The 16,469-nt window shown below is 43.3% G+C and overlaps 1 protein-coding gene across 1 annotated transcript in view; it reads right to left on the bottom strand.

Moving 5' to 3' along the window:
* Positions 1 to 15,991, bottom strand: part of LOC134346001 (octopamine receptor 1-like) — a 41,910-nt gene extending 25,919 nt beyond the window's left edge. The window contains exon 1 of the mRNA XM_063047341.1: positions 15,720 to 15,991. Coding sequence (XP_062903411.1) covers positions 15,720 to 15,991 — 272 coding nt within the window. The remainder of the gene's footprint in view (positions 1 to 15,719) is intronic.
* Between the last annotated feature and the right edge of the window lie 478 nt (positions 15,992 to 16,469).

Raw genomic sequence — 16,469 nt, forward strand, 5'->3', positions numbered from 1 at the left:
TCCTTCCTATAGTGAGGCGACTAGAACTGAACACAGTACTCCAAGTGTGGCCTAACCAGAGTTTTATAGAGCTGCATCATTACATTGCGACTCCTAAACTCTATCCCTTGACTTATGAAAGCTAACACCCCATAAGCTTTCTTAACTACCCTAACCACCTATGAGGCAAATTTCAGGGATCTGTGGACATGTACCCCCAGATCCCTCTGCTCCTCCACACTACCATTTACATTGTACTCTGCCTTGGAGTTTGTCCTTCCAATGTGTACCACCTCACACTTCTCAGGGTTGAACTCCATATGCTACTTCTCAGCCCACTTCTGCATCCTATCAATGTCTCTCTGCAATCTTTGACAATCCTCTACACTATCTACAATACCACCAACCTTTGTGTCATCTGCAAACTTGCCAACCCACCCTTCTACCCCCACATCCAGGTCATTAATAAAAATCACGAAAAGTAGAGGTCCCAGAACAGATCCTTGTGGGACACCACTAGTCACAATCCTCCAATCTGAATGTATCCCCTCCACCACCACCCTCTGCCTTCTGCAGGCAAGCCAATTCTGAATCCACCTGGCCAAACTTCCCTGGATTCCATGCCTTCTGACTTTCTGAATAAGCCTACCGTGTGGAACCTTGTCAAATGCCTTACTAAAATCCATATAGATCACATCCACTGCACTACCCTCATCTATATGCCTGGTCGCCTCCTCAAAGAACTCTATCAGGCTTGTTAAACACGATCTGCCCTTCACAAAGCCATGCTGACTCTCCCTGATCAGACCATGATTCTCTAAATGCCCAGAGATCCTATCTCTAAGAATCTTTTCCAACAACTTTCCCACCACAGACGTAAGGCTCACTGGTCTATAATTACCCGGACTATCCCTACTACCTTCTTTGAACAAGGGGACAACATTCGTCTCCCTCCAATCCTCCGGTACCATTCCCGTGGACAACGAGGACATAAAGATCCTGGCCAGAGGCTCAGCAATCTCTTCCCTCGCCTTGTGGAGCAGCCTGGGGAATATTCCGTCAGGCCCCGGGGACTTATCTGTTCTAATGTATTTTAACAACTCCAACACCTCCTCTCCCTTAATATCAACATGCTCCAGAACATCAACCTCACTCATATTGTTCTCACCATCATCAAGTTCCCTCTCATTTCTGAATACCGAAGAGAAGTATTCATTAAGGACCTCGCTCAGTCGCTCACATTCAAACTGATAAGTTTGAATAAAACAGATACCGTTCCCCAGCAGGAGATGAACCCAGATGTGTAGTTTCACTAGAATTAAATGTTGTAAATGTTGGAAATCTGAAATCTGCTACACAGCAGCAATGTAGTTAGTTAATGCTTTACAGCACCAACTATTGTGATTGCGGTTCAATTCCTGTTGTCTTCTGCAAGGAGTTTGTACGTTCCCCCCACAACCACGTGGGCTTCCTTTGGGTGCTTCAGTTTCCCCCCACATCCCAAAAGACAAACAGGTCAGGGTTAGTGAGTTCTGATCATGCCATGTTGGCACCAGAAACGTGGTGACACCTACGGGCTGCCTCCACCACATTCTTGGACTGTGTTGGTTATTGATGCAAACAACGCATTTCACTGTATGTTTTAATGCACAACTGACAAATGCTCATTTTTGAGGAGAAAAATGATAAACAAATCTTTATACAGGAAATGTTGGGTACATTCAGGACGTCAGGCAGCATCTACAGAGAGAGACACAGAGGCGTTGTTTCAAACCAAAGACCGCTCATCAGAACTGGGGAAAAATTGGAAATAATACAGGTTTTAATCTGCAGAGGTAGTTGCGGGGTGGGGAGGGGAAGGGAGGTAAGAATATCAGATCAAGATGCATGACAAGCTGGAGAAAAGCTCATGGACTGCTGGAAAATGATGCTGGAGAAGCGGCAAAGTTTGCAGACAATATGAAGATAGGTTGAGACGCAGGTAGTTTTGAGGAAGTAGAGAGGATACAGAAGGACATGGACAAATTATGAGAATGGGCAAAGAAAAGGCAGATGGAATACTGTGTAGGGAAGTGTATGGTCATTCACTTTGATAGAAGAAATGAAAGGGTTGACTATTTTCTATATGGTCTTATGGTGGTTTTGCCTGAACGAAGCTGATGAGTAACAGAAGTTGCACCCGTGAGGTGTTATTCAAATGAGATGAATGAAACTCTGAAACACCATAAGTCAAAAATAAACTGAATGTTGGAAATGTCAATGACTGGATATTCGGACATTGTAAAGTTCATTGCTGAACCCCAAGGGCTGAACATGCCAAATTGGAAGATGAGGGAGCTGAACCATTGCACTTCCAAAGAGCAGTGTTTCATGTCCAACTTTTCCCAGTTCTAATTAAGTGTCATTGACCCGGATCGTTTCTCCTTCTGCAGATACTGCCTGACGCACTAAGTATTTCCAGCAATTTCTATTTTTATTTCTGATTTATGTTCTGCCTGAGTGATAATGGTTGTGGGTGTAGTGTAATTAAGATAATGAATGGATTAAAGATTAGAACATCATTAAGGGATTCCCAAGGGGAATCTGAACACGTCAAAATTTGAGCTAAGCCACTTAAATAGCCAATTTGAAAACTGTAATAGAAATCTCTTGTTTCATTAGATTGGTGATTCTGGTAATCAAGTGAAAATTTCCCAGAGATCATTAGAGTTTTATTTAGATAGGGATTTATCAATATGTGTGGAATTAAGGGCAATTGATGGCATAGATATGACAATGACATGACTAAATGGCATTTAGCCTATTATATGCAACATAAACTGATAATTGCTCTCAGCCAGTTCCCATTGCCTTACTCTTGACCAGCAGTCTTATAGGTTTTGGGGCATTAACTCCCATCTGGATACTTTTCCAATGGGATTCAGTTTGCTGTTTCCACCATTCAGGTGCTGGTATCCAAACTCCCATCTGGATGTGAATAATTTTCTTTAAATTTGTTCTAATCTGACCAACTTTCCAAGACACCAACTGTTGCTTATTGACTACAGCTTCACCTTCAATGCTGTAATTCCAAGCAAACTTATCTTCAAGATCCTAGACCTGGAACTTCTCAAGATCACCCTTTGCAACTGGATCCTTGACTTCTAGACAAACAGACCATAATTAGCAAGGATAGGCAGTAATAACTATTGTTATCAACACCATGGAGGGCTATAGTCCAGGTGCAGGTTGACCAAACTCAAATTAACTCAGAATAATAGCTTAGCATGGTCTAGATAGGCCGAAGAGTTTGCTTCTGTGCAGTAGTGCTCTATGATTCAATGAGTCTTTTACTTGTGCTCAACAAGCTACATCCTCAGCCCCCTAAACTATTCCCCATACAATCACAATTGTGTTGTCATCTACAAGTTTTCAGATGATACCACTGTAATGGGGCATAACTCAAGTAACAATGGATCAGAGTACTGGAAGCAGAAAGAGAGCCGAGTTACATAGTAGCATGACACCTTTCATTTCATTCAATGTCAGCAAAACAAAAGAATTGGTCACTGAAGGGATCAGTGCACAAGCTCTTGTCTATGTCAATGGTGCTGGGGTGATCTGGAGTTTAAGTTCCTCAGCATCCACATCACCGACAACCTCACGTGGTCTGTACATACCAGCTGAGTGGTGAAAAAGGCAGATGATTGAGGAAGTGTGTTATGAGATCCCAAATCATAAGAACTTTCTACAGGGGCACAATTGAGAGCATCCTGACTGGCTGCATCACTGCCTGGTATGGGAACTGTACTTCCCTCATTCGCAGGATTCTGCAGAGAGTGGTGCGGACAGCCCAGCGCATCTGTAGATGTGAACTTCCCATGATTCAGGACACTTACAGAGACAGGTGTGAAAAAAAAAAGGCCCGAAGGATCGTTGGGGACCCGAGTCACCCCAACCACAATCTATTACAGTTGCTGCCATCTGGGAAATGGTACCGTAGCATAAAAGCCTGGACCAACAGGCTCCGGGACAGCTTCTTCCACCAGGTCATCAGACTGATGAACTCACACTGACTTGAGTGTACTCTGTATTACATTGACTGTTCTATTTATTATAAATTACTATGATTTCACATTGCACACTTAGATGGAGACGTAACGTAAAGATTTTTATTCCTCACGCATGTGAAGGATGTAAGAAATAAAGTCAATTCAATGCTGAAGTCAAGGGGGTTGAGAGCTTCATGTACCAATAGTCAGTCCTGGTCCAACTACACCAATACCCCAGCCACAAAGACTCACCATCGTCACTACTTCCTCAGGAGGCTAGAGAAGTGTGGTACGTATGTCTCCTTCGACCCTCACCAATTTTTATTGAATGCACCGTAGAAAACATTCTATCTGGATGCATCATAGTAACTGCTCTGCTCATGACTGCAAGAAACTGTAGGGTGTTGTAGTCACAGCTCAGCACATCGTAGAAACCAACCTCCCCTCCCTGGACTGCATCCACATTTCTCACTGCCTCGGTAAAGTAGCCGACATAATTAAAGACCCCACCTACAGTACAATGGACGTCTGCCCCATGTCATTGACAAAAGATAAAAAAAAGTCTGAAAAGACTCAAGAACAAGGTGTATGCTGCTGTTATAAGACAATTGAATGGGGCCTTAATACAAATAGATGGGCTCATTGACCTCAGTCTACCTCATTATGGCTTTATTGTCCATCTGCAGTGCACCTTCTCTGTAACTGTGACACTTCATTCTTAATTTTATTATTGTTTTAGCTTGTACTATCTTATTGGACTGTTGTAATGAATTGATCTGCTCGAACTGTTTTCAAGACAAGTTTTTCAATGTATCTCAGTACGTGACAAAAATAAACCGATAAACCAAGTGACATACACCTGCACTTACTTTGGTAACACATTTACTTTGAACTTTGATTTATGGGTGTTAGGTCAGTAAAAAATATTCCTTCCCAGCCCTTCGTTACCTTTGATATTATGTTCCTTCAGTCTGCACCATTCCAATGGAAACAAACCCAGGTTAATCAATGAAAATAAAAAAAACACAGATGCTGGATGTTTGAAGTAAAAACAATGCTGGAAATACTCAGGATCTAGATTTATAAAATCACAGAAATGTATAGCACAGAAATTGGCCACTACAGCTTACCTCATCCATGCCAACTATTACGCATAGTTACGCTACTCCCATTTGCCCATATTAGACCCTTATTCTTCTATTCCTTTTTTATCCAGGTATCTGTCTTAATGCTAAACACAAGAGATTCTGCAGATGACAAACAAGAGAAAATCTGCAGATGCCAAATCCAGAGCATAGAAACATAGAAAATAGGTGCAAGAGTAGGCCATTCGGCCCTTCGAGCCTGCACCGCCATTTATTATGATCATGGCTGATCATCCAACTCAGAACCCCGCCCCAGCCTTCCCTCCATACCCCCTGACCCCCGTAGCCACAAGGGCCATATCTAACTCCCTCTTAAATATAGCCAATGAACTGGCCTCAACAGTTTCCTGTGGCAGAGAATTCCACAGATTCACCACTCTCTGTGTGAAGAAGTTTTTCCTAATCTCGGTCCTAAAAGGCTTCCCCTCTATCCTCAAACTGTGACCCCTCGTTCTGGACTTCCCCAACATCGGGAACAATCTTCCTGCATCTAGCCTCTCCGATCCCTTTAGGATCTTATACGTTTCAATCAGATTCCCCCTCAATCTTCTAAATTCCAACGAGTACAAGCCCAATTCATCCAGTCTTTCTTCATATGAAAGTCCCGCCATCCCAGGAGTCAATCTGGTGAACCTTCTTTGTACTCCCTCTATGGCAAAGATGTCTTTCCTCAGATTAGGGGACCAAAACTGCACACAATACTCCAGGTGTGGTCTCACCAAGGCCTTGTACAACTGCAGTAGTACGTCCCTGCTCCTGTACTCAAATCCTCTCGCTATAAATGCCAGCATACCATTCGCCTTTTTCACCGCCTGCTGTACCTGCATGCCCACTTTCAATGACTGGTGTATAATGACACCCAGGTCTCGTTGCACCTCCCCTTTTCCTAATCGGCCACCATTCAGATAATAATCTGTTTTCCTATTTTTGCCACCAAAGTGGATAACTTCACATTTATCCACATTAAATTGCATCTGCCATGAATTTGCCCACTCACCCAACCTATCCAAGTCACCCTGCATCCTCTTAGCATCCTCCTCACTGCTAACACTGCCACCCAGCTTCGTGTCATCCGCAAACTTGGAGATGCTGCATTTAATTCCCTCATCCAAGTCATTAATATATATTGTAAACAACTGGGGTCCCAGCACTGAGCCTTGTGGTACCCCACTAGTCACCGCCTGCCATTCTGAAAAGGTCCCGTTTATTCCCACTCTTTGCTTCCTGTCTGCTAACCAATTCTCCACCCACACCAATACCTTACCCCCAATACCATGTGCTTTAAGTTTGCACACTAATCTCCTGTGTGGGACCTTGTCAAAAGCCTTTTGAAAATCCAAATATACCACATCCACTGGTTCTCCCCTATCCACTCTACTAGTTACACCCTCAAAAAATTCTATGAGATTCGTCAGACATGATTTTCCTTTCACAAATCCATGCTGACTTTGTCCGATCATTTCACCGCTTTCCAAATGTGCTGTTATCACATCCTTGATAACTGACTCCAGCAGTTTCCCCACCACCGACGTTAGGCTAACAGGTCTATAATTCCCCGGTTTCTCTCTCCCTCCTTTTTTAACAAGTGGGGTTACATTGGCAATGCACATAAGGTGCTGGAGGAACTCAGCAGGTCTGGCAGCATCTCTGGAGAGGAATAAATTGCTGACGATTCAGGCCAAGGCCCTTCATCAGGACTGGAAGGCAAGGAGGATGAAGCCAGAATAAGGATGTTGGGGGGTGGGGGTTGGGGGAAGGGAGTTCAAGCTGTCAGGTAATCGGTGAAACCAGGTGGCGGGGACGGTGGGAAGGTGAGTGGGTAGGCATGGGGGAATGAAGAAAGAGTGTTATAGGAGAGGACAGTGGACCATGGAAGAAAGGGAAGGAGGAGGGGCACTAGAAGAAAATAATGGGCAGGTGAGGAGAAGAGAAGCCAGTCCAAATGCCTTTGACACGTTGTAATGGTATCTGCTGTCACCTCTCATTCCAAATATTCACCACCATCTCTGTGAAAACCATATCCATCATATCTTCTTTACTTTTCTTCCCTTTCCCCTATGCCCTAGATTTAGAATCCCCTTACCTGGGAAAAAAATTCTAACTCTCTATGCTATCTAACCCCAACATAATTTTGTAATCCTTTGTAATAACACCCCTCAGCCTGCAATGTTCCAGTGAGAACAAAGCCAGCCTATCCAAGCATTCCTTCTACCCACAGCCCTCCATTCCAGAGAGTATCCTGGTGGATCTCTTCTGCACTCTCTCTAATCTAACCTCATCCCTTCTATAATGTGGCCGTGTTTTGGCAGCTGCAAGACATGGTGATGCAAAGACAAACTTAATTAATGCTTCAGGTTGAACATTCTTTGGCAAAGTGTCTGACCCAAAATATTAAACCGTTTCTCTTTCCACAGATACTGTCTGACCTGCCAGCGTTTCTAGTGCCAACGACTGGAAAAAAACTGACTCAATTCCTGTCACTGTTTGTAAGGAGTGTGTACGTTTTCCCTGTGACTGTGTATGTTTCCTCTGGGTGCTCTGGTTTCCTCCCACATTCTAAAAGATGTACAGGATAGGGTCAGTAAGTTGTGGGCATGCTATTGTGGTGCCCACAGCACGATGACATTTGTGGGCTGACCCAGCACATATTGGACTGCATTGGTCATTGATGGAAAGGACACATTTCACTGTATGTTATGAAAAGCATATGACAAATAAAGCTAATCTTTCATCTTTATTTCATCTTACTCAAATACTTACTTCATTCTCCAAACCTGGCAGAGGCTTCATGTATCTTTTCTAAGCACCAGCATATCTGAAATGTCATTAGTCGTCTCTGTACTATTTAAAATGTTTTCAGCATTGCCACTGTATTCTTTTAGTTTATCGAAAAAAGGTATTAAATCTTATGCCTTTAACGCTGCCTTACCTACTTGCATATTGTTTCCTTCGGGAATCTGTGATGTCCACATCACAATGGCACAGCTCCTTGGTATTTCTCGTCGTGTCAAAGTAACTATCACTAATTGCGCATTCCTCTGCTATGTTTGTTTACCAAACCTTGTTAATCGAGATCCACACATTTTAAATCCACATCCCATTCCCGTTCTGACATGTCTATCCATGGCCTCCTCTACTGTAAAGATGAAGCCACACTCAGGTTGGAGGAACAACACCTTATATTCCATCTGGGTAGCCTCCAACCTGATGGCATGAACATTGACTTCTCAAACTTCCGCTAATGCCCCACCTCCCCCTCGTACCCCATCTGTTATTTATTTATATACACACATTCTTTCTCTCTCTCTCCTTTTTCTCCATCTGACTATACCCCTTGCCCATCCTCTGGGTTTCCCCCCCTCCCCCTTCTCTTTCTCCCTGGGCCTCCTGTCCCATGATCCTCACATATCCCTTTTGCCAATCACCTGTCCAGCTCTTGGCTCCATCCCTCCCCCTCCTGTCTTCTCCTATCACTTTGGATCTCCCACTCCCCCTCCCACTTTCAAATCTCTTACTAGCTCTTCCTTCAGTTAGTCCTGACGAAGGACCTCGGCCCAAAACGTCGACTGTATCTCTTCCTAGAGATGCTCTCTGGCCAGCTGCATTCACCAGCAACTTTGATGTGTCTTGCTTGAATTTCCAGCATCTGCAGATTTCCTCGTGATCGAGATCCATCTGGGTAAAATGCTAATCTATTGCTATCTCTTCTAATCTGGAACAGCAAAATAACATTGTTGCAAAAATTCATTCATTATGGAGGAAAGATAATTGGGTAACATGGCCTAATTGTTTCTTAAATACCATGTTAACCTGCATATTAATAGGCTTACAGCTCCAATTTTATATTTTATTGTCTTATACTCATTCTCCAACAATTTTATTTATTCCCCTTCATGAGAAAACTGCTTGGTAATTTATCTTTGAAATTGACAAAGCCTCGATAAGGTGAAATTTAACGATTCTGGATTTATGCACTAAGTTTCTGAAGGAAGATTGATGTTTTGTATAGACGGCCTGAGCTCCCTCATTGTACATCACTGCTAATTTGAGGTTATTCTTTTACAGTTTTGATAGTTTTGCTCAATTAAAGACTATTTTATAGCAGTTTTGAGCAAGATAACTGTACAGTGGGAAGGGACATTACAGAATGAATTCAGACAATGCAGACAACAGTATTAAAATGAATTAGTGGTGCGGAAGGAGATAGGTTTTTCTGCATAGATTCTGTTTCACTGCTGACCTACCCTCCATCAGAAGGTCAGGCACAGGCACAATTTCCAACAATTATCCAATATTCACTTCTATTTTCAGTTAAGGAAGTAGTCAAGCATATTATACAAAACATGGATTTAACAGCACTTGTACATTCAGTGGCCACTTTATTAGGTACACTTGTGTCACTAATGCAAACATCTAATCAGCCAATCACGTGGCAGCAACTCAATGCATAAAAGCATGCAGACATGGTCAAGAGGTTCAGTTGTTTTTCAGACCAAGCACCAGAATAGGGAAGAAATGTGATCTAAGTGACCTTGACTGTGGGATGAATGTTGGTGCCAGACGAGGTTGTTTGGGTATCCGCTGATCTCCTGGGGTTTTAATGCACAGCCATCTCTAAAATTTAAAAAGAATGGTGCGAAAAAATATCCAGTGTGCAGCAGTTCTGTGAGTGAAAATCCCTTGTTAGTGAGATTGACTGGGTTTAAACTGACAGGAAGGTGACAGTAACCCAAATAATAATGTGCAGAATAGTATGTCTGAATGCACGTATCGGACCTTGAAGTGGATGGGCTTCCGCACCAGAAGATCATGAACATACACTCAGTGGCCAGGAGGTACCTAATAAAGTGGTCACTGAGTGTAAGTAACAAGTAAAATTCATCCATGCAAAGTCCTTCCAGTTGTACTATTTTGAGTGGAGAGTAACACACTGGTGGTGGAATTTGGATCCCGTCATTCAACTGGATAGCTTTGTTTAGTCTCTTACAATCGTGGTCAGTAAGTTTGCAGATGACACTGAAATAGGGAATGTCATTAGCGTTGAAGATGTCTATCAGGATTTACAGAAATACCTTGATTAGCTGGGTAAGTGGGCCAAGGAATGGCAGACGGAGTTTAATGCATATATTCACAAGGTGTTGTATTTTAGGAAGACAAAGGAGGGTAGGATTTTCATCGCAAACATTAGGGTCCAGGAGATGTACAAGATGTTGGTGAGGCTGCATTTGGAGTATTGTGTTCAATTCTGGTCAACCTACTCTAGGAAGGATGTCATGAAGATGGAAAGAGTGCAGAAAAATTATACGAGGATGTTGACAGGGCCCAAGGAACTGCACTATAGAGACAGGAGAGACAAGCAAAGACCATATAGAATTGCATTAAATCATGTGGTGTATAGATAGGTGAATGCACACAGTCTTTTTTTTCCAGTATTGGGGAATGAAGAACCAGAAGGCATAGACTCAAGACAAGAGGGGAAAGACCTAATAAGGATACACGAGCATTTGTTTTCACCCAGAAGGTAGTCCATACATGGAACAGGCTGTCAGAGGAAGTGATAGAGGTAGGTACAGTTACAATATGTAAAAGACATTTAGAAAGATACATGGCAAGGTAAGATTTAGAGCAGGCGTATCCCAACCTGGGGTCCATGGACCCCTTGCTTAATGGTATTGGTCCATGACATATAAAAAGGTTGGGAATCCCTGGTTTAGAGGGAGCCATATGCTGGCAAATGGGACGCGCTTGGATGGGCATCTTGGTTAGCATGGACCAGTTGGGCTGAAGGGCCAGTTTCTGTGCTGTATGACTATGACTATGAATCTTGTTGGATATGCATATCAATTTTAAGGCCTATGCCTACCTGCCCTTGAGAAAAGATGGTAATCGTTCTTCCTGCAAAATTGCAATGCTTACAGAGTACAAAGTCCTTTGCAATTGTGATCTTCTGGAAAAGATTCTCCTGAAGTGGTGTTGAACTGGGAGTGCCAGGATGTAAACCCAATAATTCTATAGAAAAGGTGTGATTGGAAGGAAATTTGCATGTGGGGGTGTCTGTCCCACATGAGATTTTAGGTTAAGGCCAACTTTGTCCTTGCAGAAGACCAAGAGTGCTAGAACTGTCAAAGGATGAGGGAGGAGGGCTCATGGAATGATTAGAGTCGAGGAAGAACGGACCATGGGGGTAAGGGCAAGGTTGGGGAGGAGGGGTTACTGGCATTGATAGAATTGAAATGTGGATGGGAGTGCAGAGTTCTTATTATGATCAGATCAGTTATGATCTTATCAGATGGGTGAGCAGATCGAAAGATGAAGTACCCTGCTCTTGCTCTAATCCAGTGTCTATTTTAATGATGGGGATTATTGAAAGCCATCAGTCACAATGCCACCTTTGTATAAACAATTCATTGATATGTAAGATTTGTGATGTTATACCATGCACTTTGGCTCAGTCCTCTGTACATAAAATCAGAACCAGGTTTAATATCGCTGGCATATATAATGAAATTTGTTGTTTTGCAACAGCAGTACAATACAATAGATTAAATAACGATAAATTACAATTTATATATGTATAGATACACACGCACACACACACAGTACTATGCAAAAGTCTTGGGCAATGCTGTATATATAGTCAAGGTACCTAAGATTTTTGCACAGTATACCGTACTTGTCAATGTGATGCGGAGAGTAAGTTTATAAATCTGGTGGGAGCAAAGGACGGAGGGAATGGCAAGGGCAGAATGCTGCAGATGGTGTGTTGGGCAGGTGGCAGGGAAGGAGTGCCGGGGTGGGGATGGTGTGGTTGCAGCCACACCCAGTCTTGAGACACCAGGCAAGGTCACGTGATTCCAAACAATAGGTTTATTGATCATTACAGAATGTCTCACTGGTGATTCTCGCTCCCGCCCTCCATCCCTTTCCACTTTTCCTAACCATGATTCCCCTCTCTGTGCCCCCTTCCCAATCTCATTCCACAATACAGACCATTATCAGGATCAGGCTTATCATCGCTCATATATGTCATGAAATTTGTCTCTTTTTGCGGTAGCAGTACAGTGCAATATATAAAATTGCTACAGTATTGTGCAAAAGTCTTAGGCACTATATATATATATATATATACACACACATACACACACACACACACATATACATGTGCCTAAGACTTTTGCACAGAACTGTATATTTAAAATTAAATTATATAAGTGGTGAAAATAAAGAGCCAAAGTAGAGAGGAAGTGTACATGTTCATTGTCCATTGTCCATTCAGGTTGTCGTGGCTGTCCCTCGAGGTCGAGGATGACGGTCTTCGTTCTGTTGATCTACTTATAGACTCTCATAAGCCACTTGAGGGCAGAGGAAAAAAAGCTGTTCTTAAAACGTGGAATATGTATCTTCAGGCTTCTGTACCTCCTCCCTATTGGTAGCAATGAGAAGAGGGCATGTCCTGGGTGCTGGAAATCTTTAAATGTTGGACACTGAGGCTTCGCCTTTTGAAGACGTCTCCATGTTGGGTTGGTGTCCATGAGCACTAGCCTCCCCTGAGTGACTGACTTAGCGCTATGTTAAATGAGCTATACCCTAACTCTCACTGGGGATTACAGCTGTCCCCACCAGGGAATCTCAGATTTACTCAGGACATGTTGCTGTTCAATAAAATAAAATAGTGATATTCTGTTGGCACTGGAGCTTATATTGCAGCAATAAATCACTCTTCTATCATACATTACTGAACGTTGAAGTTCATCGCTTTCCTGCTTTGCTCTCAATTCTGCGTTCCATTACTGCTTTTCCATTTGCACTACCTAGACCGACTTATTTTTTTGGAATGATCTGCATGCAAAGTGATGTCTTTCACTGTAATTCAGTGCATGTGACAATAATTAAGCAGCCAGCAGTTATCAGTTATCACCTGAAGATCAGCTTCAGCTTCATTTGCCATATGTACATTGAAGCATTGAAACACAAGTTTTCTTGCATCAATGACCATTGACGGTCCGAGATGCGATGGGGTAGTGGAGCAGAATGCGACCTTTACCATCACGACCATCTGTTCCAGGGCGTTGCCAGGCGATAAGAGCTGCTTTGAGGCAATTAACATCCCGGACTTGAATGGCAGCACACTGATACTGAGAAGGAGGTGAAGGGCCACAGAGGATGCAGAACAGATGGAGTAGTGTAGTTCCAGGGATGTGAGATTTCAGCCACACTATTGGACTGGAAACACATGAATGATTAACTTAACTTGGAGTGCAGGATTAACAGGAAATTTGATAGAGGTATAAGGCCATAAGACACAATTCTGATTTGATGGAGACAGCCGTGAGAAGCATGGAGGAACTTCTGGAGAAACTTCTGAAATGTCCGGTTCGCTGCTGCTGCTACTGTGCAATCGAGAATCTCCGGAGCAGAAGGCCCCAAAATCCACGGCTTTGCCTGCTGCTGGAGGCCGGGGCTGGGGTCGAAGCGCTCGGCAGAGATGGTGCTCGGTACTCAGTGTCGGAGGGCTGGTCGGAGGCTCGAAGTTTTCGGACGACTCAGAGTCGGACTGTGGTCGGGTATGGCAGGGAGAGTTTTCTTCCCTCTCCCGTCTGCGTGAGATGTGGGATTTTCGAGAGACTTTGAACTTTTTTTACCGTACCCATGGCCTGTTCTTCATCAAGTTATGGTATTGTTTGCACTGTTGTAACTATATGTTATAATTACATGGTTTTTGTCAGTTTTTCAGACTTGGTCTGTCCTGTGTTTCTGTGATATCACACCGGAGAAATATTGTATCATTTCTTAATGCATACATTACTAAATGACAATAAAAGAGGACTGCGTATCCTCAAAATCTAATAATCTAATAGAGGCTGATGTAGGCCAATCAGCCCATCAAGTATGCTCCATCATTCCACCATGGCTGATTTATTATCCCTCTCAACCCCATTCTCCTGCCTTTGACACTCTTACTAATCAAGAAGCTATTGACCTCCATTTTAAATATCGCCAATGACTTGGCCTCCACAGCCACCTGTGGCAATGAATTCCATAGGTTCACTGCCACTGCCTAAAGAAAGTCCTTCCCATTTTTCTGTTCTAAAGCAATTGCTTTCTATATGGCGGCTGTGCTCTCTGGTCACAGACTCTCCCACAAATGGAAGCATACTCTCTGTGTCACTATTTAAGCCTTTTAATATTAGCTAGGTTTTAGAACATGGAACAGTCCACCCCAGGAACTGTCCCTTCAGCCCATAATGTTGTGCGGAACCAGAAAAAAGTAAATCAATGAGACCCACCCCCCATCATTCTTCTGAACTCCAGCAATTATAGGCCCAGAGCCATCAAACACCTCTCATGTGTTAACCCTTTCAATCCTGGGATACTTTTTCTAAACCTCTGGACCCCCTCCAACCCCAGCACCTCCTTGTACAAGATTGTAGGGGATTTCGATGGAATGAATGGAGGGAAGCTCAGCCTTTCTCTGTGCATAATAGTTCTATGTTCATACTGATCACAGTGCGAATTTGGTGCCATCACACTGGAGACAATTTACAGAGGGTCAGCTCACAATGGCCAAAATTTTCTGACCTTGATTTGAAAAGAATTGGATATCTGATTGGCAGTAAGTACCACGTTACTGTTACGAGACCCTGCCAGATTAGAGTTTGTTCTTAGACCACAGCGTCAGAAAATTACCTGAGGTGACTAGTGTGAATGGATGTTCATAATACTGACAATTCGCTGCTCAGACATCAACAATAAACTGCAATCGCTGCGTCCAATGTGCTTTTGCAACAGTACAAAGAGAAGGAATAATTGAAACCAAATCACAAAGGACCATACATCATAACATTTATACTACACATTTATACTACTGCTTGCTTTATTATAATGGTGCTAATAGCATTATACTTTAGGTGACAGGGTGGAGATACATCTCTACCAAAGGAGGTGTAAGCCACTCCTTCCCTCCGCTAGCATGCTACACCTTGGCAAGGTGTAGCACCTGCTTATCCACCTGATCAGGGTCACGTGAAGCCATGGGAGCAGGTGGTGGATGGTCGTATGAGCAGCTGGTGCATATCACAAGTCCTGGTTATGCGACCACTGATGCCAAGCAGACAATCTCTGAAGAGTATTGATAACGGCTGGGCTCACCTGTCTTGTAAAGACACTGCCCAGAAGGCACCAATGGCAAACCACTTCTGTGGAAACATTTGCCAAGAATGGTCGTGGTCATGGAAAGTCCATGATTGCCTGAGTCATATGACATGGCACATAACCAATGAACAGGAGAAAAATTCAAAGTTCAAAGTACTTTTATTATCAGAGTACTTACATTTTACCACATACAACCCGGTGGGCTTAGTTAGCAAATCTATAGAACAGTAACTGTAAACAGGATCAATGAACAACAAACTGTGCAAATGCAAATATAAATAAATAGCAATAAAGAACAAAAGAATAGTATAACTGGAATACTGGAACAGCCACATGGACTTGATGGGCCAAATGGCTTGTTTCTATCTTGCTAAAACGTAATGACTCTATGATTATACAGTCAATTCCTTACCTGAAAGGCATAACAAGGCAAGCAAGCAGTAAATCTGCCAAGGCCAAGGACATGATGAACATATAGGTGACTGTCCTCAGTCTCTTCTCCACGGCTGGGCAGATGAAGACAATGGTGTTGCCCAGGAAGGTGACAAGATCGATGAGAGTGAGCAGGATGCCCACCATCACATCCTGGGGAGCTAGCCAGCTGCTACTGTTGCCAACTCCTGCTCCCAGGTCCCAGGGCACTGAATCGTTAGGCAGCACCGACAGATTGGCCTCCAACCTCATCTTCAACCCTGCAAAAAACTGTTGCAAAGAAAGCCTTGTATTTACACAACAGTGGAAAAGATGACCAATCAGGTCCTCAACCTGGAGGAACTGAACAAGTCGGCTAGCATCTATAGAGGGGTATAAACAGTCAATAGGTTGGGCCAAGACCCTTCACCGAGACCTGATGAAGGGTCTCGACCTGAGACGTTGACTGTTCACTCCCATCAAGAGATGCTGGCTGTCTTGCTGCGTTCCTCCAACACTTTGTGTTGCTCAGGATTTACAGTATTTGCAGAATCTCCTGGGTTTATGATTACTAGGTGAAACCAAGCGGAATAGGTGACAACAAGGTTTCAATCCCAGATGAGATCAATGCAATTTATGCTTGCTTTGACCGTCAAAACGTGGAGGAACTTTCAGGAACTCCCACAGCCCCAGATGTGAGAGCATCCTTCAGCAGGTTGTTCCCGTTGAAAGCATCTGGGTGCAGATGGAG

This window comes from Mobula hypostoma, chromosome 4, assembly GCF_963921235.1.
Source record: "Mobula hypostoma chromosome 4, sMobHyp1.1, whole genome shotgun sequence".
Classification (NCBI taxonomy): domain Eukaryota; kingdom Metazoa; phylum Chordata; class Chondrichthyes; order Myliobatiformes; family Myliobatidae; genus Mobula; species Mobula hypostoma.